We start from the raw sequence: 19,425 nt of genomic DNA, 5'->3' as shown, positions 1-19,425 counted from the left end.
AGTGCCTGTGTGTGCCCCTGCCAAAGAAACTGGAAAGCATTCACTGCAGTGGAGTCGTGGCCAAGATAGACTGTGGAATAGGAAGGATTAAAACGTCTCTCAGGACCTGGATGAGCTCCCAGGGCCCTCTCTGGACACGTACAAGGGCAGCTCCTCCCTGTGCCCCAGGCCTCTGCAGAGGCTTGCAGGTCCACAGCCCTCTTTTTCCCAGGGAGGGTTGCATTGCAGGCTGGCTACCAACACCCAGCAGAGCACAAATTCCCATTTATTATATTTCTATATTGCCTATCTGGCAGTGACAGCCTACGGTAGGGACCAAATGCACAGGCAACGCAGCACGGCTGTGGACGGGGATCGCATGAAGGCACCAGGAGCGTGTCAGAGACTCAGCTGCTTCAGCTGATGTGCAGATGCCAGGCTGTGTAATATTCACATGATCCTCCCTTTTGCAGTGTAGGCAAGTATAGGGGGAACAGCAAGGAGAGCCAGCTGAGCGGTGAAGAAGGTCAAGGACTAGGAGAGCTGGCTTGCCCTTTCTGCTTCTAGGAGGTCCTGGTGACACTCCCCACTAAACATTGAATAACCTTGAAAAAAAAAATCAAGTTGAAACGTGACTTCAAAGCAGTCCTTGCTGCCGGCCACACAGAACTGCAACCTTGGGGATTAAAGCTGCAGAAAATCAGTATTCCCCCTCCGCGCCCTTCCCAAACTGCCCCCAGGAGCCTGGTTCAGCGTGTGCCTGGCAGGGTCTCATCTGGGAACGCCTGGTCTCATCCAGATTGGGCTCCCTCCCACCACAGCTGCCCTGGTGGGGCACCAAGCACGGCACAGAGAGATGCCAGCAGGTCCTCTCCTCCCCTGCCTGCCCACCTGAGAGGCACGGAGCGCAGCTGGCCATGCAGCCACCTGGGTGACACCACCCCAGCCTGCTCCTAAAAGCCTCCAAGTGTGTGGCCTCCATGTTGCTCCCACACAAGTCCCACACAGCAGCACAAGCTGTTGTCATTTGCAGAGTTATCATAAAATAGCAGTACGGCCACCCCGGGCCACTCCCAAATGCTCCCTATAGACCCAGCATCTGCGCCTTCGTGGGGGAAGGATCGTGCTTCTCACAGCCACAGCCTTCCCTAATTAAAGCATATTTATGTTCCTCATTGCAATTCTGCTCTCTCACGTACGCTCAAGCTCTCCTGGCTCCATTTCTCCATGGCCCCACTGTTGCCCCCAACCCTTTAAATGACACATGAAACATGGGAAGCCTGTGAAAGTTATTTCAACAAAATGGTTGTGACAGGAGCATTGGCCTCTCCCTGTTGTTGGTTTTCAAACAAGGTTTCTTCAGCCCTACTGAGTTTCTGCTTTGTGCCTCTTCCATCTCCACCCCAGTACTGGTTTCTGGCACCCCCAGGGGTTACCAGCAATGGGCTCCAGGCCCCAGATGTACTTTCTTTGGTCAGGATCCTGATGGGCAAAAGGCAGGTTAGCACAGATTGAGCGGGTGCTAATGAACTTGCTTTCCAGTTTGCTGATGTACCACAGGGCCCTGCTGCCCAGCCTGTGCGTGGGTGTGGAGTCCGTACAACCCCTGCTGTGGGAGTGGGAGCTGGAAACCCACCGGCTTTTTCAAACATTAAAGAATGAGCCCAGATTTTGGCTTAGGAATAGAAAATGGCCACAGAGCCATGGGCCAGCACAGCTCGTAGGTACCACTGGGACGCTGCAGGGCACAGAGGTGACCGTCACCCCTTGTTCTCTCTGCTCGAGACCAGATCCCGTTATGCAACCCTTACGCTAAAAGGCGACACGACATCCAGAGCGGTTTCAAGGACTTTGTTATTTTGCCTTTCAGGTCTGCAGATCCCCAGGATCCACATCCAGAGAGTTCCTGGCAATAATTGCACACCTGGGTGCCTTCCCCAGAACTATTGCTTCCTGCACAGGCAGGGTAAGTGCTGAGGCTGCCAGAGATGTGTAGTTTAGGATTCCCACCCCAATTCCATGCTGCCGGGCTTGGTCCCTGTGCACCAGCTCTGCTGACAGCCTCCTATTACTAGATGTAGCTATGGGGGACCAGGGCTCCAGACCTCCTATTCATTTCATCAGTGATTCATGCTCTAATCCCAAGGGGGAACTCCGGTCTCCTTCTCCAGAGAGGGACCACGGCTGCTCCCCAGTCCCTTTAGCCCATCCTGGAATTTCAGGTACTCCTGGTTCTTCCCAGCACAGTGTCAGTGACACACACTGGTGTCCTGGGGGGACACATTTGCAGCTTCTGCACCAGCCAGCCAGGCTCTGACCCGCTCTCACTGTCCAGGAACCAAGCCCTGCTGTGCCAGGCTGTCAGGGCACCGTGTAACATTGCTGCTGCCCAGGAGCCATCCCACACCAGCACGGTAGCCAGAAAAGATGCTGAGGCAGGCTCTGATCCCACAGCCACCCGTGGAGGAGCCCACCCTGACCCCCTGCCCTCGGAGCATCTCTTACCTCTCCCTGGAGCCCACTCCGGATGCAGTGTCTCTTCCCTCCGCAGTCTCCCTGGCTCTCCCTTTCCCACTCCCCTTCCCTCTGCGCCACCTCCCCGTGATGTCAGCGTGGTCCTGCCTCCGCAGCCTCCCCAGCACATCCCTCCACGGCCACCACGCAGCCGCCCATCACACCCCACTGCTGCTTCCCAACTGTTGCTACAGCAACAGGAGAGGGAATCCCATCCTGTGGTCCTCTCCACCTCCCAGAGCCTTCGCTTATCATCACCCACCGCAGCTCTTCCTAAAGAGCCTGGAGACCAATGGGAAGGACGGGGTGACAACAGGGAGCCAGTGATGGCTTGGGGGAAGGAAGCCATGGCTCAACATACCTGGGAAGGGAGAGCAGAGGCAGTCGGAAGGCAGGCTCAGACAAAATAGGCACTCACCTTCTCCACGGCAGTGACCACTGCTGTCCCCAGTGCTTTTTCTCACCGTGCCCCCCGTGCTTTTCCCACTGTGCCACCCCTCCTCCATTCATTGCTTTCAGCCAGTTCTTTGTTCCTCAGCCCCACGTGCTCTTTGTTTCAGGGCTGTGCACATTTGTGCTGTGATTGTAAACTCTCTATACACCAAGGACTTGTGCTACCTGCCTGCAGCAGACTCTCTGCAGTGACTTCTCCTCGCTCCCAGGTCAAGGTCAGAGATCAGGGATCGATCGGAAACGTAACACCAGTTCCAAAACAGACCATCAGGAGTCGGTGGACTCATTATTACCAACCGCAAATCCACAGTGAAAGATTGTTTTTTTTCCGCAATCTCTCTTTCACAGATGGTTTCATCAGGAAAGGAGAAGGGCAGATACTGTATTTTTAGGACTGCAGCACATTTTTAATGGAAAGAGATGGCCCAGGGCTTTTCATCCCTCCGCCCAATCCAAGACGCTGTTTCTTTTCAGCAGAAATACTGCTGCATTAGAGAACAGGTCACTTCCTCTATCAGTGAGAATTCAGTGTCCTATTTGATGCTGGTCCTTGTGCTATAAATAGGAATTTCCCCCCTTTTATAGTTGCTGAATAATTGTGTGTATGAAATATGAACACAGTTTTCAAAAGAGCGCCTGATAAGCAGCTTGCTGGAGCAAAATCATTGAACAGAAGGAATTTACAGCACCTGCAGAGCATCGCGTGCTGTGGAAAACATTCAAGGTCAACATGATGGAGACAGGTCACAGAACAGATCCAACTACAGAAGATGCAGTTTTGAGCAAAACAGCCTCCCCACAGCAGCCTTTCCCACAGCACCCCGACAGCTCATTTCACGCTTCACACTGAGGTAAGGATCAAACAGCCCAGCTCAGAGGAGCCAAGGCTCCTCCATCCCACGTACTAGAAAGCCAGGAGGAGCAGGCAGGACAGGTTTTTAAAACAACAGCAGACAAGTAGCAGAGGGGACAATCCCAAACAACGAGGAAGAGCATGCTTTAACATCCATCATTAAAAGAAACGAGGGAAGAACACCCCAAATGCCAGAGAGGCACAAGCTTGCCTTCAAAAGAGAGAGGATGCTAATAGGAGGTACAGAGAGGTAATAAAACCACCAGAGCACAGAGAGACTGAATGGCAGAGGAGTGAGAGAGTCCAATTATGCTGAAGAAACCAGTAATTGCTGGAGGAAATGGGCACATGCAGCCTGACCCTTTCTGATGCTTGTCCACAGCACCTAAACCAACGCCCTGAACACAAGCAGGGCTGCAAGGGTTGGGGGGTATGAAAAATAACCCTCCATCAGCACCTCAGAGAGCCAGGGTCGGGGTCCCTGCGGAGGCAGGATGAAGGGAGGCCAGGAAACACTCTCATTTTGCCCCGCGTGGCTACAGAGAAGGACCAGTGGAGGGGAAGGGAGGAATGCAACAAGGTAAGAAAGGCAGAAAGCAACCAAGCAGAAACAGAAGACACAATATGTGGCTTCCAGTTGCATCAGCTCCTCCAGACAATGGTGATGCAAAGGGAGGGGGGAAAAGGCTAGGAATTACGTCAGTTAAAAATACCTGAAAGGAGCTCTGACCAGGAAGGGTCGGGATACATCAGGGCTCAGGGCTTTCAGCATCACACATGAAAAAAGAGGAAAGAGAAAAGCAGCAAAAGACACCATTACTATGGTGATCTAAAGCGTTGGAACACACTCAGCAAGGAAAAGAGATAAAAGGAATTACAAGCCACATTTTCAGCTGTACAGAACATCATCCTCGAGATAGGATCAGGCCCCAGGATCCACCCAGCTCAACTGTTAGTCGGCTGTGCTGTCATCTGCCTCTTCTTCCACACTGTCTGCAGGTCAAAGAGGACACAGCAACAGATACAAAATGTAAAGGGGTTATTTTATTATTGATTCAGAGGTTAGACAAGGCACCATTTGATCTAAGAAGAAATGCAAAAAAACCACCCCAATTAAGTGTAATTTTTTTGCAGTCAATTAAGAAAGTCTCTTTTGCATTTCTTCAGAATTGTGTAAATTCCAGCTTGGTCGAGATCACAGAAAAGCCACCCCATGGCCAAGTAAGGCAGGCTTGGACTAGAGCCGCAGCCCCTCTGTTCAGCAGCAGAGAAACCCTGAGAAGTCTCTATGCCTAGGGTTTTGGAATGCAGCAGAACAAGAAAAACAAAACTTCCAGGAAAAGACCATGGCATTTTTTTCCCCTTTTCCGTTTCAGACATGATGAGTCATTTCATTCGGTTTGGTCCTCGCTGACAGGAAGCACACGTTAGAAAAATCACAGCAAACCTCGCAGTGGCCTCAGTGAGACAAGCCCTGAAAGTCCCCGAGGAGCCTGGAACGGCGTCTAGCCCTCCCCTCCCAACAGGTCAAGGACCTGCACCTGATCACTAGCCAAGATGTTTCACTCCCAACAACTGTTTTGCCTCCCCAAACTGTGATTTCTAAGGACCATCTCCTCTTCACAATGATTCTGCTGAGTAAGAAATCCAAACAAAAACCAACCAAATCAGCCCCCCCCCAGCCCCTTGTCTACCACCTCCTTATTCCCCTCCCATCAATCGTACCCCCCTCCCGGCTGCCCTCCCCGTTCCCCCCCTGCACCCAGGGGAGGGCTGCAATGGGTGATGTAGCAGAGTGTGCAGCGTTTGGTGGTCTCTCATCTGGTTCACGGAGTCACTCAGCTGGAATAAATGGGAACAAAGAAAAAAAAAAATCGATTTAAGGGGAAAAAAACCCACAAAATTAATCATGGTTTATGGCAGAAAAAGGTTGGTGAGCTGGACACAAAGGGAGCACAAAGGGGAAAAGGAACGGAGAAGTGGAAGAACACATTGCTGTTGCTGTGGAATAAAACCGTGACCAAATCCAGGAACACCTACTGGCCGTTATGGAAACATGTAGGGGGCTGCAACTCTCCTCTTTGACTCTCTCAAGGTGCCAAGAGAAAAGCTGCTTCCACTCAGGATTTCTTTACAGTCACCGAGATGCCGGGACTGCTCTAAGTCACTCTGCTCTCCCCTTGAGCATGGCAGCCCTAAGATAAACACTGTCCTGACCTCCCAGCGCGCCCACACCACGCTCCGGGGCTGCCCTTTCACAGGAAAGCCAGAGAGCATGGACAAGGGCCATCTGGGGCTCTCAGGGGACTGCAGGCTGCCAACGAAAGCAGCGTTTACTTTCAAACCCTGTCTGTCCCCGCAGTCACGTGCTTTCGAGAGCAACAAGTCAACTGCTTTCAGTTTCTGGTGCTATTTCCAGTTTGCTGGAAGGGAGGAAGTTGTTTCCTTGGAAAGGCTGTACGAGGACAGAGAGCGATTTTCAGACAAAAGAGAAATTATTAAGAAAAAGAGCAAAGGATTCCTGAGGATTAGGCATCTGCTCTGGAGACACAGCCCGGAGCAGCTCAGTGCAAAGGAGAGAGACGGCCCAGCTCCTCAAAAGAGGAGGGTACTTGATAACACTAAATCAGTAAACTTACATGGAAGGCCAAAGGACAAAGTTTCATCTGGGCCAGTCTGCATTTTCCAGTCCTCTAGGAAGAGCTGGAATCTCGCATGGGCAAAGGTTGTCACCAGCCTTCCAGGGCCACCATATAGCAGCAGAATGGCCCTCAGAAGCTGGGGTACTAACCACAGCACCCACAGTGTTCTCAAACGGGCAGCCCAACGGAGCTGTTTGACTTGCTCAAGAAACAAGTACATTTCCATGATCTCATAACAAAGGTCATTGGCTCAAGGGCACATGAAGCCAGTGGTTAATAATGCTGTCTCTCAGGCCTTGAAAAAGAATTTGTTTTGCAATAAGGCTTTATTTAGGCTTTGGGACACATCTTCATCTCCTTGGCTAAAGCCAAGGCAAGAGTGAAGAGATAAAAGCCAAGTCCTCAGGAGATCCCAACTTGCCACACACTGCGACTGTCAGACTGACCAGAGACTTCACGTTGTTAAGAAAAGCAAAAAGCATTTCACTAATATTTGCTAAATTATGGCCCACAAACGAGGAGAGGCTGAAAACCACCAGCTTTCACCCAACCCTCTTTCTGCCCCACAAATCCCATCAGAACGGGTGGAAGACAGGCTGTGCTCTCAGGTAACCTGTCATCCCACAGAGAATAAAACACGTAGAAGGAGGACAAGTTCTCAGCCAGCCCCGAGCAGCAGCAGGGTGCCCTGTTCCGTGGGACACACACAGCCCTTCACATGCTCCCCACAACCAACCCCGCGTTTCATTTCCTGCAGCCAACAGCGAGCAGCACGGAATATCTCCCCACTGCTCAGTCCTGATCTCCAACCTTCTGCTAATCCCCTGTGGAGCAGCCAGGAGGAACCGGAATTACAGCCCCTTCCAGAGCTACAGCTCTGGAATGAAACAAAAGCCTTTTTAACCCAAAGGGGTGGAAACCCCATTTCTGGCAGCTGGTGCTCGGGCTCGCTGCGACCTCTAGCGGCCAAACCTCCAGCATCCGCAGACAGACTGACATTCACATATACCGAGAGAGAGACCGTTAACAGCTCGTTTAATAGAGAATTAGCACAGCCCTGTCTTGGGCTGCATCAACTTGTCCCCTCCTCTTCTACTCTGCTTAAGCTCTTCACCCTCCCTGGCCCCAGAGAGACAGAGACAGAGATGGGAGAGACAGAGAGAGAGAGAAAAGGGAGAGCTCCATCCTGGGACAGAGCCCTAAATGAACATAACCAGGTCTTTACATGTCGCTCTCGAGAAGGCTGCCAGGATGCTAGCAAACACCACGTCGGGAGACTGGGAGGCATCCACCGCCGTGTGGATCCCTCTCTTGCTGTAGTAGGAGACCAGGGGGGAGGTCTGTGTGTGATAGGCCTTCAGGCGGGTCTTCAAGGCTGTTTCGTTATCGTCCGAACGGCGGATCAGGGGCTCTCCAGTGACCTGGGAGGACCAAGAGGACAATCTCTAGCTAGCTGCAGCCTGGCATGCCCCCCCTTCTCTCCCCTGCTCCCCTCCTCCAAATAGGCTACAAGGCAGAGCTGCAGAGGCGATCCCTAGGTCCGCAGGGAGAGCAGGGCAAACCCAGGGCAGCCCAAACAAATCCTAGTGCAGTCACTGAAGACAGAAGGATTCAGCGTCAGGGTCTTTTCCCCACACACCACTCTGCTCACTAAAAGGCGCCCAGGGAGCCTTGAGAGCATACACCAGCTATAGTTGCTCCCCAAGAGGGAAACCAGTCACAACCCACCACAACTTCAGCAGTAAGTTCTGAGGCTGACAAAGCCCAGGGCAACTCTGCAGAATGGCCCTGCCCTTCACTCATCCCTCCAGGCCTCACTCCCCACAGTGCCATTGGCTGAAGCAGCCGATGCAGTTCCCCACACTCCCCAGAAAGCCAGGACAGAAGGTACAAGAGAAGGAAAGAAATGAGTTGCTGTTTTTTGGTGTTTTTTTTTTTTTTTTTTTTTTTTCCAGGGGTGCTGCAAAGCATCAGCTAAACCCAAAGCAACGCAAGCTGCAGCCTTGGGAGCTCACATACGTCGTCCTTCATGTGCTCTTTCGGGGGTCTGAACTCCTCGTGATAAGAGCGGCCACTTGCCGGGTGAATCAGCCTAAAGACAGAAATCAAGTGTCAGCAAAGTAGCCCAGTGACAGGACAAGGTCTCCTGAACCTGCCACTCATCAGCACAGAAACATCTGCAATAGCAACCCCATTAGCCTCAATTAAGAAAAATCTCTTCTGGCTATTTCTGTACCAAGGGCCTCTTCAGATTGGTGAAAAAAAAGCAGCTGCGCTAGAAGATGGAGAAGGAATTTTTGCTTTATGCTTTACTGGGGAAAGGGTGTTACTGGAGGTGTGGGGGTGACACAGTGGGACACAGCGGGACACAGCAAACAGTGGGAGATGTCTGTGTGCCCGCACGACCACAAGTGACCTTGACACAGGGTTCAGCAGTGCAATGTCGTGCCTAAGGGAGATCCAGAGAAGTTAAGAACACGAAGACATCACTGTCAGACACTGGACTTAAAGCCTGAGCTGGGTCAAAGACAAGTATCGACAGAGATTCATAGCAGGAACCCCAATTTATAGGGCAATGAAGGGGCTCTGTTCAAGGCTGGTCCAGGTACGGGGCAAGGGATCAGAGCAGGAAGGCTCGAACAGAGCAGAAATCTAACCAGCACTGCAGCAAGCCCTAAATACTGGGAGAATCACAGGAGGATCCAAAATTAGGATGTTCTCCCCTAAACTAGGAAACCCCACCCCGTGCACCCAGTGTTTGGGAGAAAAGAATTACCGTCCAGTGATTCTCCGGATGAGCAAGGAGTCAGGGATGCTGAACTCAATGACGGAATCCAGCTTCTCTCTCCTCTTCTCCAGGAGCTCATCCAGCTGCGACAGACAACACCCAGCTCAGAGGGACAGAGGCAGGGGCACGGGACCCCACGTCTCCAGGGAAGGAGATGTCAGAGCAGTCCCCGAGCAGGAACTCACGTACCATCTCGGCCTGCTTCACCGTGCGCGGAAAGCCGTCCAGGAGGAAGCCGTTCTTGCAGGGAGGGGAGTCGAGGTTGTTCTCGATCAGCTCCACCACCATCTCGTCGCTCACCTTGCAGAGAGGAGAGATGGGCACACGGTCAGGAGGGACACCCCCATTTTACACCCAGCTGCCTCCAGAGCCTTTTTACAGCCGTTCCCGGTCCCAGAAGCGGCAGCCCCAGCGCAGGGCACTGCCCTAACGGGGCAAAAGCTGTGTGTTCAGACCTGCCCACATTAGGGAAGCATTCCTGGCCATGGGTGTCAACTCTAAGCCATGGCTATTGAGATATTTCACACCAGGGACACTCCAGCCCGTGCAGGGGCTCAGAGCAGCACTGTAACCTCACCATTACAAAGTTTGCTGAATTTCAAAAGGGACCATCAGCTTTAGGACAAGCTTCCTCTTTTTTTTTTTTTAAAACCAATTCACTATATGGAATATTGACGTAACCTTGATTTCCTGTTACTTTGTACCTTCACCCACACATCCCTCTCAGGAGGCAGGCCTGAGGGCAAAGGAAGGGCAAAGCAGGCGGGTTGCTCATTGACTCTCATAAAACTCATGTGAAGGTAGATGCCCAGTAGCTGTTGTATCAAGCTTCCCTGGATGGTTTCTCCCTGTATCACGATCTCAGCAAACCACTGGGATTAGTGCCTTTTCCACACTTGGAAAAGTACTACCAGATGCTGCAGCCCCATCAAGAGCTGTTTCTCCTCAGCAGCAGCACTGTGTTCTCCAGCAGCACTGGGGACCAGACTGTCACAGCACCCAAATGAGAGCCCCGGAGCAGGAAGCGGAGGGGCGGGAGGTAATTTGGGTGAAGGAACAACTCAGTTCTGTGCTTTCCCGATTACCCCTTTTGGAGAAAGGGCTCCTCCTTCGTAATCGAGGATAAAACCCCTGCCATCCCGACTGCTGCTGTGCTGCCAGCTGAGTTATCTCAGAGCCAGGGTACACTGCTGGGATATACCTGCAGAGCCACGCACACACGTGGCAGATACCCCTGTCCCTGCCCGATAACGTCCCTATCTTTCATAACCAGCTGGATATTGCAGGCTCGGTGGCGCAACGCAAGCTTGGAGCCAAAGCTGGAGATAAGCCACGTCGCTCTTCTCTTCGTGGGGGGAACCTGCGTCGATCTCCCCAGGGTGTTACCAACCCGTGACAGCCAGCAGCGATGCCCAGGATGGGCCCCCAAGCCGTTTGGCTTTGGGGAAAATCGCTGCAATTTGTTGTCCCCTCAAGATATTTCAGTCATTTTAGCAAGATAATTAGATCCTGAGAAAATGAATGCACCAGAGAACCTAACTCTCATGTCCCAGGGATCGAAAGCGTCCCTTTCACCCAGCGTTACGCAGCACCCCCTCTAACTACCACAGCAACAGCCCCAAGTCTATTTTTACCTTACAGTTATGAGCAAAGGGCATTTATGCAAGAGCTGGGACGTAGATGAACTCTCTGAACGAACTCTTCCGCCCCACACAGGGGTCCAGGCATGGTGTGAAGGGCCACGGGAGCCACAGAGCGTGGCTGGAACGTCCTGCGGCTCCAAGGATAACCCTTCACCTCAGTGTTGAAGAGCCACCACCCAGACTGCAACCCCCGAGCGGTGGAAAGAACCAACCCATGTGTCGTGGTTTCGGCTGAATTTACCAAAATCAGAATGCCAGATGGCCCTCCCTCCACCCCCCAAAAAAAAGAGAGGAGAGGAAGAGGTGAGGAGACACCACGGAAACAAGCTGCTGGCGAGCAAGGAGGAATTTTGAAGAGGAAGGATGTTTTTGTAGGACGTTTCTCCTGCAGGATAATGAGAAGGAGAACCCACAGCCCTGCCTTTGCCCTACAGTCTGCCCTTCCTCCACTAATTGGGTTTTGTCAGCAAGGCTCCTAATTAAGAGGCAGATTTTGACTGCTCCAGACCCTCTCTCCTCCCGCCACGTCTCCCCCGTTACCCACCAGCTTCCCCGCGTCCATCGTCTCTTTCAGCCGCTTGCCCAGCTCCGACCCCGAGGCCACCATGGCCCGCAGCATGTCCCCCGTTGCCAGGTGGCAGACGCAGTAGGTCTCGGCCAGCTTCGGAGCCTGCGGGAGAGGACGGTCCCCGGGGTGAGCTCACCGTGAGGGTTTCACACCCCCCCCCCCGGGCATCGAGGCCCAGCCGCGGTTTGGACCCTCGTCCCCTCCGTCACGGTGGGGCCTTGTCCCCCAGAGGGATGGCCTGTGACCGGCCAGCGCGTGGCAGGGCTCCGCACACCGCCCTGAGCACCGGAGAGGGGGAACCGGGGCACTGGAGGGAAGGAGGGTCCGGGACAAAGGCCCCCCCAGCGCTGCCGGGGTCCCTGGGGGCGGCGGGTCCGTATGCCCGAGACCCCCGGGGAGGAGAGGCCCGGTGCCTTCTAGAACAGGGGGACGCCCCACACCTCGGTCCCTCCAGGTCCTGCGCCCGGCGGTGAGGGAGGGAAGGCCGGGCGGCTCGGTCCCGCCGGCCTCTCACCGGGAGGCGCTCCGGGACCCCCGGTGCCCCTTCTCCCCGGTGTCCCCTCACCTGGGTGCCCTTCCCCGCGCCGGGCGGGCCCAGCAGGACGGCACGGATCCCCCGCCGGAGCCCCGGGCCCGGGGCCTGCCCGCCACTGCTACCCCTGGCCTGCGCGCTCGGAGCCATGGCCGCCGCCGACTGCGCGTGCCGCGCCCCGCCCCGCCGCCAATGGGCGGTGACGCCGGCGCCGCGCGACTCAGGGGCGGGGCTTCGCCCAGAGTGGGCGGGGTTTGACCGGAGTGGGCGGGGTTATGCGGCTGGAAGCGCGCCCTGCCCGCACCGAGCCACAGAAGGACGGAACGTTTTGGGTTGAAAAAAGACAGATTTGTGGTTGGAAAGAGATAGAGGGTGACAGGGACCTTAAGGATCACCCAGTTCTGCCCCCCCGCCATGGGCAGGGACACCTCCCGCCAGACCAGGTTGCTCAAAGCCCCCTCCGGGGCAGTGCTTGCCCCAGCGCTGCGTTGGGCCTCTGCGTGGGACGGGTTCCCCACGCTGCCCTGCATCACGGCACTGCTGGGCACATCCAGAAGCGAGTGGGCACTGCAGTGCTCTGCACCATTCTGCCAAGAGCGGGTACCTCTCTGTCCTCTTCCGAGTGCAGTGCTCCCTCATCCTGCACAGCACAGTCCAGGGCTGGGTGCTGGGCCCTGGGCCAGAGGACCAGGAAAACAGGCCAGGATCTCAAAGGAGACAAGTCACAGAATCACATGGGGTTGGAAGGGACCTCTGGAGATCATCCAGTCCAACCCCCTGCCAAAGCAGGGCCACCCAGAGCAGGTCGGCCCAGGAACGTGTCCAGGTGGGGTTTGAATGTCTCCAGAGAAGGAGACTACTCCACCTCCCTGGGCATGCATGGAACATTGTCTCCTCAGCGACACCAGAGCAAGAACTGAAAATAAACAACAAGAAGAAAAAAATTCCCTGCTCAGCTTGTGGTGTTTGTGGGATGGAGCAGTAGAACCGTTTCCAAGTGGACAAATGCAGGCAAAGACAGGACTGATCGACCAGACGGAGCATCTGCATTTATGGCAGAGCTGGACCTGCTGCTGAGGAACCCAGTGAAACTGGCAGCAGCACCACAAGGGCAGAATGAGTCCCTGACATCTTCCCGACTGCCTACCACTGCCCGTGTCCCAGTCAAACAGGCGCTGCTCAGCCTGTAATCTGCAGGAACCCTCGTTTCCCTGGCAGCAGTTTCTCAGAGGTATTTTTGTCTCTCTTCCCACTGAGGGTCCCTGCGCAGGCGATGCACGTGCGGCCACGGGCGCCCTTGCAGCAGGGCCAGGCTGCAGGCAGGCTGGCAGAGCTCCACGCCTCCGGCTGCAGCGGGGACTCGGTGAGAACCCAGGGTGTCTGCTGGGGCATCCCCGGCCCCGGGAGGAGGTGGGCGAGGGGGGGGAGCATTCCCTGAAAGGGATGAAGGATGCTCGGAGGCATCTCAGCCAATGGGGTGGCTGGGTTTGGTTGCCATGGCCACGGTTGTGAGGCAGAGCAGGGAGAGGGGCGCTGAGATACAAGGGGTGCAGAGCTCCCCCCTACCCCTCTGCAGGGGTAGCTGGTCCAGGAGCTGGGGCAGGCAGGGAACTGGGGCAGGAGGAACAGCCGCTGCTGGGGCCAGTTCATTCTCTTGGGAGACCCATGGCATTATCTGTTTAAATGCTATCTAAGGTAATGGGGGGGGACGGGGACTGCGCGGGGTTGCTGGGGTAGCGGGTTTGCCTGGCAGAGTGAGGATGTGGGATGCCTGTAGATGCTGAGTTTGGGGAACGGTGGGTGGAGGGCATCCTGCCATTAGTGCTCCTGTCCCTCACTAACCCCTTGCACTGCCTCTCCCCAGGGACCTCGGACCCCCGGCAGCAGCTACACCTCGGGGTGCTGCGGGAGCTCGGTGTTCCTTGGGGGCCCCCCCTGGCAGCACGACCAGTCACCCAGGAGCCTTGGTAAGGAGGGGGTGCCCAGGGCTAGCAGAAATGACCTACTTAATTGGTCATCCTTTCTGTGCTCAGCCAGGGTGGGCTGGGTGCTGGTTAGTGATGTCTTTGGGGAGTGAAGGGTAAGGCTGGAGGAGTTGCTTTCCTTTCCCAAGTATGAAGCTCTGAGAGCTTCAAATACTTGTTTTTCTTCCCATTCCCCATCTCTGGAGTTTGCTCAATGCGTTACAACACCCTGCCACTCTGGCGTCAGTGTGGTCTTTCTCCTCGTTCCCACCCGAAGTGTTGTAAGTAGGTCTCTCTGCAAAGGAGGAGCTGGTCTGCAGCTCTGAGAAACGAAACCTCTGTCTCCGGATCGCTTCAGATCAGAGGGACCACATTCCTGTAAAAACCCTGGAGCTAGACCTGGGTTATTGGAGTGGAAATGTTTCCTGCAAACTCGTGCTAGGTTTTCAGCTCCTTGGGTTATGGGATGGGGATGAGCTGGAACCAGGGGATGAGATTGTTAAAGCTGAGTGTGTGAGCTTAAAGCTAAAGATCTGCTAAATGTGTGAGCCAGGAAACACCGTGCAGCTTAACTTGTCCCCTTGTCCCACACTCCATGTCATGGGAGAGAGGTGAAACTGGAACCACAGCATGGGTCCAGACCATCCCCAGGTCGGCTGATGTCAGCGAGTGACCCTTGCTGTGCTCTTTAAAGATGCCTCTCTTTTCATGGAGCTTGTGTGTCTGGGAAGGTGGATCTGTGAGACTTCAGCTATTTGAAAACCACAGGGGAACTTCACCCTGTGCAGCCTACAGCAGACCTAGCTACGTGCCAGAGCATGAAAGGACGTGTTCTGGCATATATAGGCCATCTGCTTTGCAGTGAACTTGGCTTTGTTGTTAACTGCGCTGGTGCCTGAACTGCTGCTGAAGAAGATGGGGCTGCTGTGTGCCAAAACAAAGCTCTGAGCTGCATGGAAATGTGTCTCCTCCCCCTGGAGAAGATGCTTTAACCCACAATAGAGCTCTCGGCTGAGGCGCTGGTTTGGAGGAGAGCGGCAGAGAGCTCTACCCAGGGCAGCACTGCTGTGTGTGACCTGTGGGAGGGTCGGGGAGCCCCTCGGGGTGCAGGCTGGGTGGTGTGGGCTGATGGAGCTTCTGGGCCTTGCCTCAAACATTCCCTTTCTTTTTCCAGTGAATTGCATACCTAGAAGGGGCTTTACCCTGCCTGAGGAGGCTTTAAAATAACGTGATCACACCTTGACTATGAATGGGTACTTGGATGAATCCAACTTCATGATGGTGGAGGAGGGGTTCACCACCAGAGACCTCCTGGAGAACCTCCTGGTGGAGCTATGCCAGGAGGTAAGGGCTGGTGGCTCTGCTGCTCCCTGGCAGCCAGCACCCCCTTGGCAGAGGCGGGTGGAGAGGTGACGGCTGCTCACTCTGGCTTTTTCCTAGAGCGACCAGCAAGCCTTCTTCGTGGCAGACCTTGGGGACATTGTGAAGAAGCACCTGCGTTTCCTGAAGGCCTTGCCCCGTGTGAAACCCTACTTCCCGGTTAAGTGCAACGGCAGTGAAGGAGTGATCCGGCTGCTGGCTGAGCTGGGGGCAGGCTTTGCCTGCACCAACAAGGTAGGGTCGTGGGAGGACAACTCAGAGTGAGCATCCTTTGGGCATTTGTGGGACAGTGTCACCTCAGGCTCCTTTCCTAACTTTCCACTCACTGGGTGATATTTACAGGGACAGGAGTCTCCCTCTGCTGTCAAAACCCTCCCAACACAGCCCAGAAATCCCCGTCCTCTCCTGGCTCAGGGTTGTTGACTTTGACTGGCATTCCTGTCCCTGGAGCTGGTGTCCTGGCTGGCAGGCTTGGCTGGTGGCAAGGCATGTCCCCTGGGTGCCACCACAGCAGCCATCCAGCTCTCAGTGGCTTTCAGGCTGAGCCTAAAGCTCCCTGCTCCCTCCTGCTTCTCATTTGCTCACAGCCAGATTCCCAGGGAGGATCCAAAGTTAAGCCAATTAGTTGTACGTAATTAAATAAGACGTGTTAGCAGGAGGAGAAAGTGCAAAGAGTCATGACAGCTCAGAGCAGCACTGCAGCCCTCGCCCTCACTGTGGCTCACAGGGGACATGTGCACCAAAACTGCTTGTTTTCTCTCCTCCTGTTTCACGCTGCTTGTAAACATCTTGCTGCAACCTGCCCCTGCCAGGACAAAGTCCACCATGATCCCTTTAAGCTCTTGTGGATTTTCCCTGGAAAAGCCCAGGCTGCAACGCTGGTCGTTTGCCGTTCTCAATGGTGCAGGCTGGCTGAGTCCCAGGGCTGGTGGTGGCCAAGGTGGCCCAGGGACCTGCCGACCAGCGTGCCGTTTCCCTGCAGGCAGAGATTGCACAGGTTCAAAGCATCGGAGTCCCGGCTGAGAAGATCTTCTACAGCAGCCCCTGCAAGCAGGTCACCCACATCAAATACGCAGCCAGCCACAGTGTGCAGCTGATGACCTTTGACAATGAGGTGGAGCTGAACAAGGTGGCCAGGAGCCACCCTCGGGCCAGGTAGGGTGTCTGGCAGCATCACTGGAAGGGGGGGCTGGAGCAGGAGCTGGAGTGTCACTCCGTGGGGTGACAGGGGGACCCAAAGGTGCCTCAACACAGTGTGGCTTTGCTCTGCAGGATGTTGTTGGGTATCGCTGCTGACTCCAGCCCTTCTGCCCATCCGAGCATGACGTTTGGGACCACGCTCAAGTCCTGCCGGCACCTGCTAGAGACAGCGAAGGAGCAGGCCGTGGAGGTCGTTGGCATCAGGTATGGCACGTGGTCTTTTTTCCATAGGGGAGCTCAGCCCACGTTGAAGGGGAGTGTGGGGAACTCTGCTTTGCCCAAACAATGGAGGGGTCCACGGGGCCACTGGCTGCTCTGTCTGGGAGTGAGGTGGAGGTTGGACCTGGGGAGGTTGACACTTGTTGGGGCCAGTTTGGGGCAGGTTTGGCCCCCAGAGAGGATGTGGGGGGCTCTGCGGGGCCATTCAGCCCGTCTGGCTTGGGATGGTGAGTGGGAAGTGCAGAGCTGCCCCCAGTGAGTGACAATCCTGGTGCCATGTCCCCTCGTTGCTCTTTGGGGACACATGAGCCCTGCTGAAGCGGGGACTGTGCTCTCAGCTTTCACCTCGGGAGCCGTGGTTTGGAGCCCCAGACCTTCACCCAGTCTGTGGCTGCGGCGCAGCTGGCCTTTGAGATGGGCATGGAGCTGGGCTACCAGATGCGCCTCCTGGACATCGGAGGAGGATTCCCTGGCACCGAGGACACCAGAGCCCGGTTTGAAGAGGTACGTGGCTCCCGATGCTGTCACTCAGCAGGCAGAGAGCGAGGTTGGGGGTTCTCCCAGGGTCTGGCTCCCTGCAGAGGGACCGAGTAACTGAGGGGGAACACCTTCTTCCCATCCAGGTGGCTGCCGTGATAAACTCTGCCTTGGACTCGTATTTCCCAGAGGGCTGCGGGGTGGAGGTCATTGCAAGGCCCGGGCGGTACTACGTCACCTCCGCCTTCACCTTCGCTGCCAGCGTCACTGCCATGGGAGAGGCTCCCGCGGAGCAGCCTGGCTCCGACGGTAGGTGGGACGGTGGGATGGGCCCATCCTTGTCCCTGAGCCCCCCTGAGCCCTCTCCTTGCTCCCCCTCCAGAAGAAGAACCTGGCAGCAAGAGGAGCCTCGTGTACCACCTCAGCGATGGCATCTATGGCGCCTTCAGCTGCCTCCTGTTTGACAGCCCCTGCCCCAGACCTCAGCTACACAAGGTGAGGGTCTGGCCCGACTTGGGGAGACCCCAGCAGGTCCCTTGTGTTGTGTCCATCACCTCACCCAGCCATGCCCTCCTTTGAACTGTGGGTCTGTCCCAGAGGAGAGCAGGGGCTGTGAGGAAGAGGCCGTGGTGGGCTGCCAAGGGGGGCTGTAGCCACATTCCCTGAGCTCACGGGGTTGGATTTTGGGGTCAGACTGAGGGTGGTGAGAGCCTGGCCCAGGTTGCCCAGAGAAACTGTGGCTGCCCCATCCCTGGAGGGGTTCAAGGCCAGGTTGGAGGGGGCTTGGAGCAACCTGGTCTGGTGGGAGGTGTCCCTGCCCAGAGCAGGGAGGTGGAATTAGATGATCTTTAAGGTCCCTTCCAACCCAAACCATTCCATGATTTGGGATGGGTGAAGATGAGACAGGTCACTGTGGCACTCCGTCTGTTCCCCACAGAGACCCTGCCCAGAGCCCCACTCTCTCAGCACCAGCCTCTGGGGACCCCCGGGGCACCCTGAGGACCACATCGCTGACGGCCTGGAGCTTCCCCAGCTGCAGGTCGGGGACTGGCTGATTTTCCAGGACATGGGTGCCTACACCATCGCCACCTCCTCCCCGCTTGGGGGGTGTCCCCAGCCACACGTCACCTACGCCATGTCCCGCCTGGCCTGGTAAGAGATAGTCCTGTGTGAGCGGGGTGAGGGTCAGCAGGGCTGGATCCCATGGGAGATGTTGGCTTTCCCTCAACTGGGCTCTTTTGCTCAAGTGAATGAGTCAAATCTGAGTCCCAGATCCTGAGATTTAGGGTAAAAATCTGTCCTCAGAGGCAAAACTTCCATTTTTTAAAATATTGACAGAATTGAGCCAGTTTTTCACTGGGGAAGCCGGGGGCAGCTGGGTTCTGGGGGCACAGGGGATCCCCCTTCCCCAGACCCATCCCCGCAGCATTTTGGGAGGGCTTGCTCCCCTTTGCTCCCCCTCGGGTGTCTCCCGTTTTCCAGGAAAACCGTCCAGCTTTTCCAGGGAAAACCCCCACCAACGGAAGATGACCGGGAGAGTGTCTGCGCCCCGTTGTCCTGCGGCTGGGAGATGGGGGAGACCCTCTGCGTCCCCCCGGTCTTCGCTCCGGCCGGTATCATCTGAGCAGCGCCGGTACCAGGGAGGGGGGGAACGGGTTCTCCCGGGAAACCTGCAGCGAGAACTGGGAAATTCGTGCCATAAATCCCGTTTCTCCTGCCCGTGCCATGTCCTGTGCCCTCTGACGGGGGGGTGGGTGGCGCTGAGTGGGTCTGGGGTTAGTTTTTTTTAAGGGTTATGGTAATAAAGGGCGTTCGGCGCCGCTGGGGGCTCCGTGGGAGGAAGACCCCGGCTCTTCCTCCCCACCCGGGATTTCAGGGGGGGGATGGAAATAGGGGGGTGGGTGTTACTGGGGGGGACACTGGTGCCCGACCTCTCGTCAGCCCTAACGAAGCCCCATGCCCTATGGGGGGTCCCACACAGGGTACAGCGTTACGGTGGGGGGAGATGGGGACTGGGGGGCCGTGAATCCGAAGAATGGGGACACTGCCAGAGCCTGAAAGCCAGGAACTGGGGGAACTGGGAGGGACTGGGAGGACCCTGAGGCATCAGAGTTGGGTGTGCTGGGAGCAATGGGAGAGACTGGGGGACACTGGGGCACTGGATATGGGGGGACTGGGGGCACTGGAGGTGGGGGGACTGAGGGCACTGGGAG

The 19,425-nt window shown here is 55.8% G+C and overlaps 2 protein-coding genes across 3 annotated transcripts; one reads left to right on the top strand and one right to left on the bottom strand.

The window, feature by feature from the left end:
- Positions 1-4,821: 4,821 nt before the first annotated feature.
- AK2 (adenylate kinase 2) lies at positions 4,822-12,140 on the bottom strand. 2 transcript variants are annotated; one of them, XM_014946575.1, is made up of 7 exons: positions 12,006-12,140; positions 11,417-11,542; positions 9,419-9,529; positions 9,218-9,312; positions 8,461-8,533; positions 7,667-7,862; positions 4,822-5,641 (listed from the first exon to the last, which is right to left on the bottom strand). In XM_014946575.1, the coding sequence occupies exons 1-7, from the start codon at positions 12,120-12,122 to the stop codon at positions 5,634-5,636; spliced, it is 726 nt and encodes a 241-aa protein (XP_014802061.1). In that variant the 5' UTR covers positions 12,123-12,140; the 3' UTR covers positions 4,822-5,633. The 2 variants fall into 2 exon arrangements, with proteins under 2 accessions (XP_014802061.1, XP_014802060.1); XM_014946574.1 differs by lacking the exon at positions 4,822-5,641 and having other exon boundaries at positions 7,460-7,862.
- Positions 12,141-13,487: 1,347 nt separating this feature from the next.
- On the top strand, positions 13,488-18,931 carry AZIN2 (antizyme inhibitor 2). The gene is made up of 11 exons (XM_014946474.1): positions 13,488-13,667; positions 13,837-13,939; positions 15,111-15,280; positions 15,377-15,550; positions 16,299-16,471; positions 16,589-16,720; positions 17,074-17,239; positions 17,359-17,521; positions 17,595-17,707; positions 18,150-18,364; positions 18,695-18,931. The coding sequence occupies exons 3-11, from the start codon at positions 15,182-15,184 to the stop codon at positions 18,834-18,836; spliced, it is 1,377 nt and encodes a 458-aa protein (XP_014801960.1). The 5' UTR covers positions 13,488-13,667; positions 13,837-13,939; positions 15,111-15,181; the 3' UTR covers positions 18,837-18,931.
- Positions 18,932-19,425: the final 494 nt, after the last annotated feature.

The sequence above is a fragment of the Calidris pugnax genome, unplaced genomic scaffold, assembly GCF_001431845.1.
Source record: "Calidris pugnax isolate Ruff unplaced genomic scaffold, ASM143184v1 scaffold113, whole genome shotgun sequence".
NCBI lineage: Eukaryota > Metazoa > Chordata > Aves > Charadriiformes > Scolopacidae > Calidris > Calidris pugnax.
The sequence above is the reverse complement of the archived record's forward strand: the minus strand, read 5'-3'. Positions and strand labels throughout refer to the sequence as shown.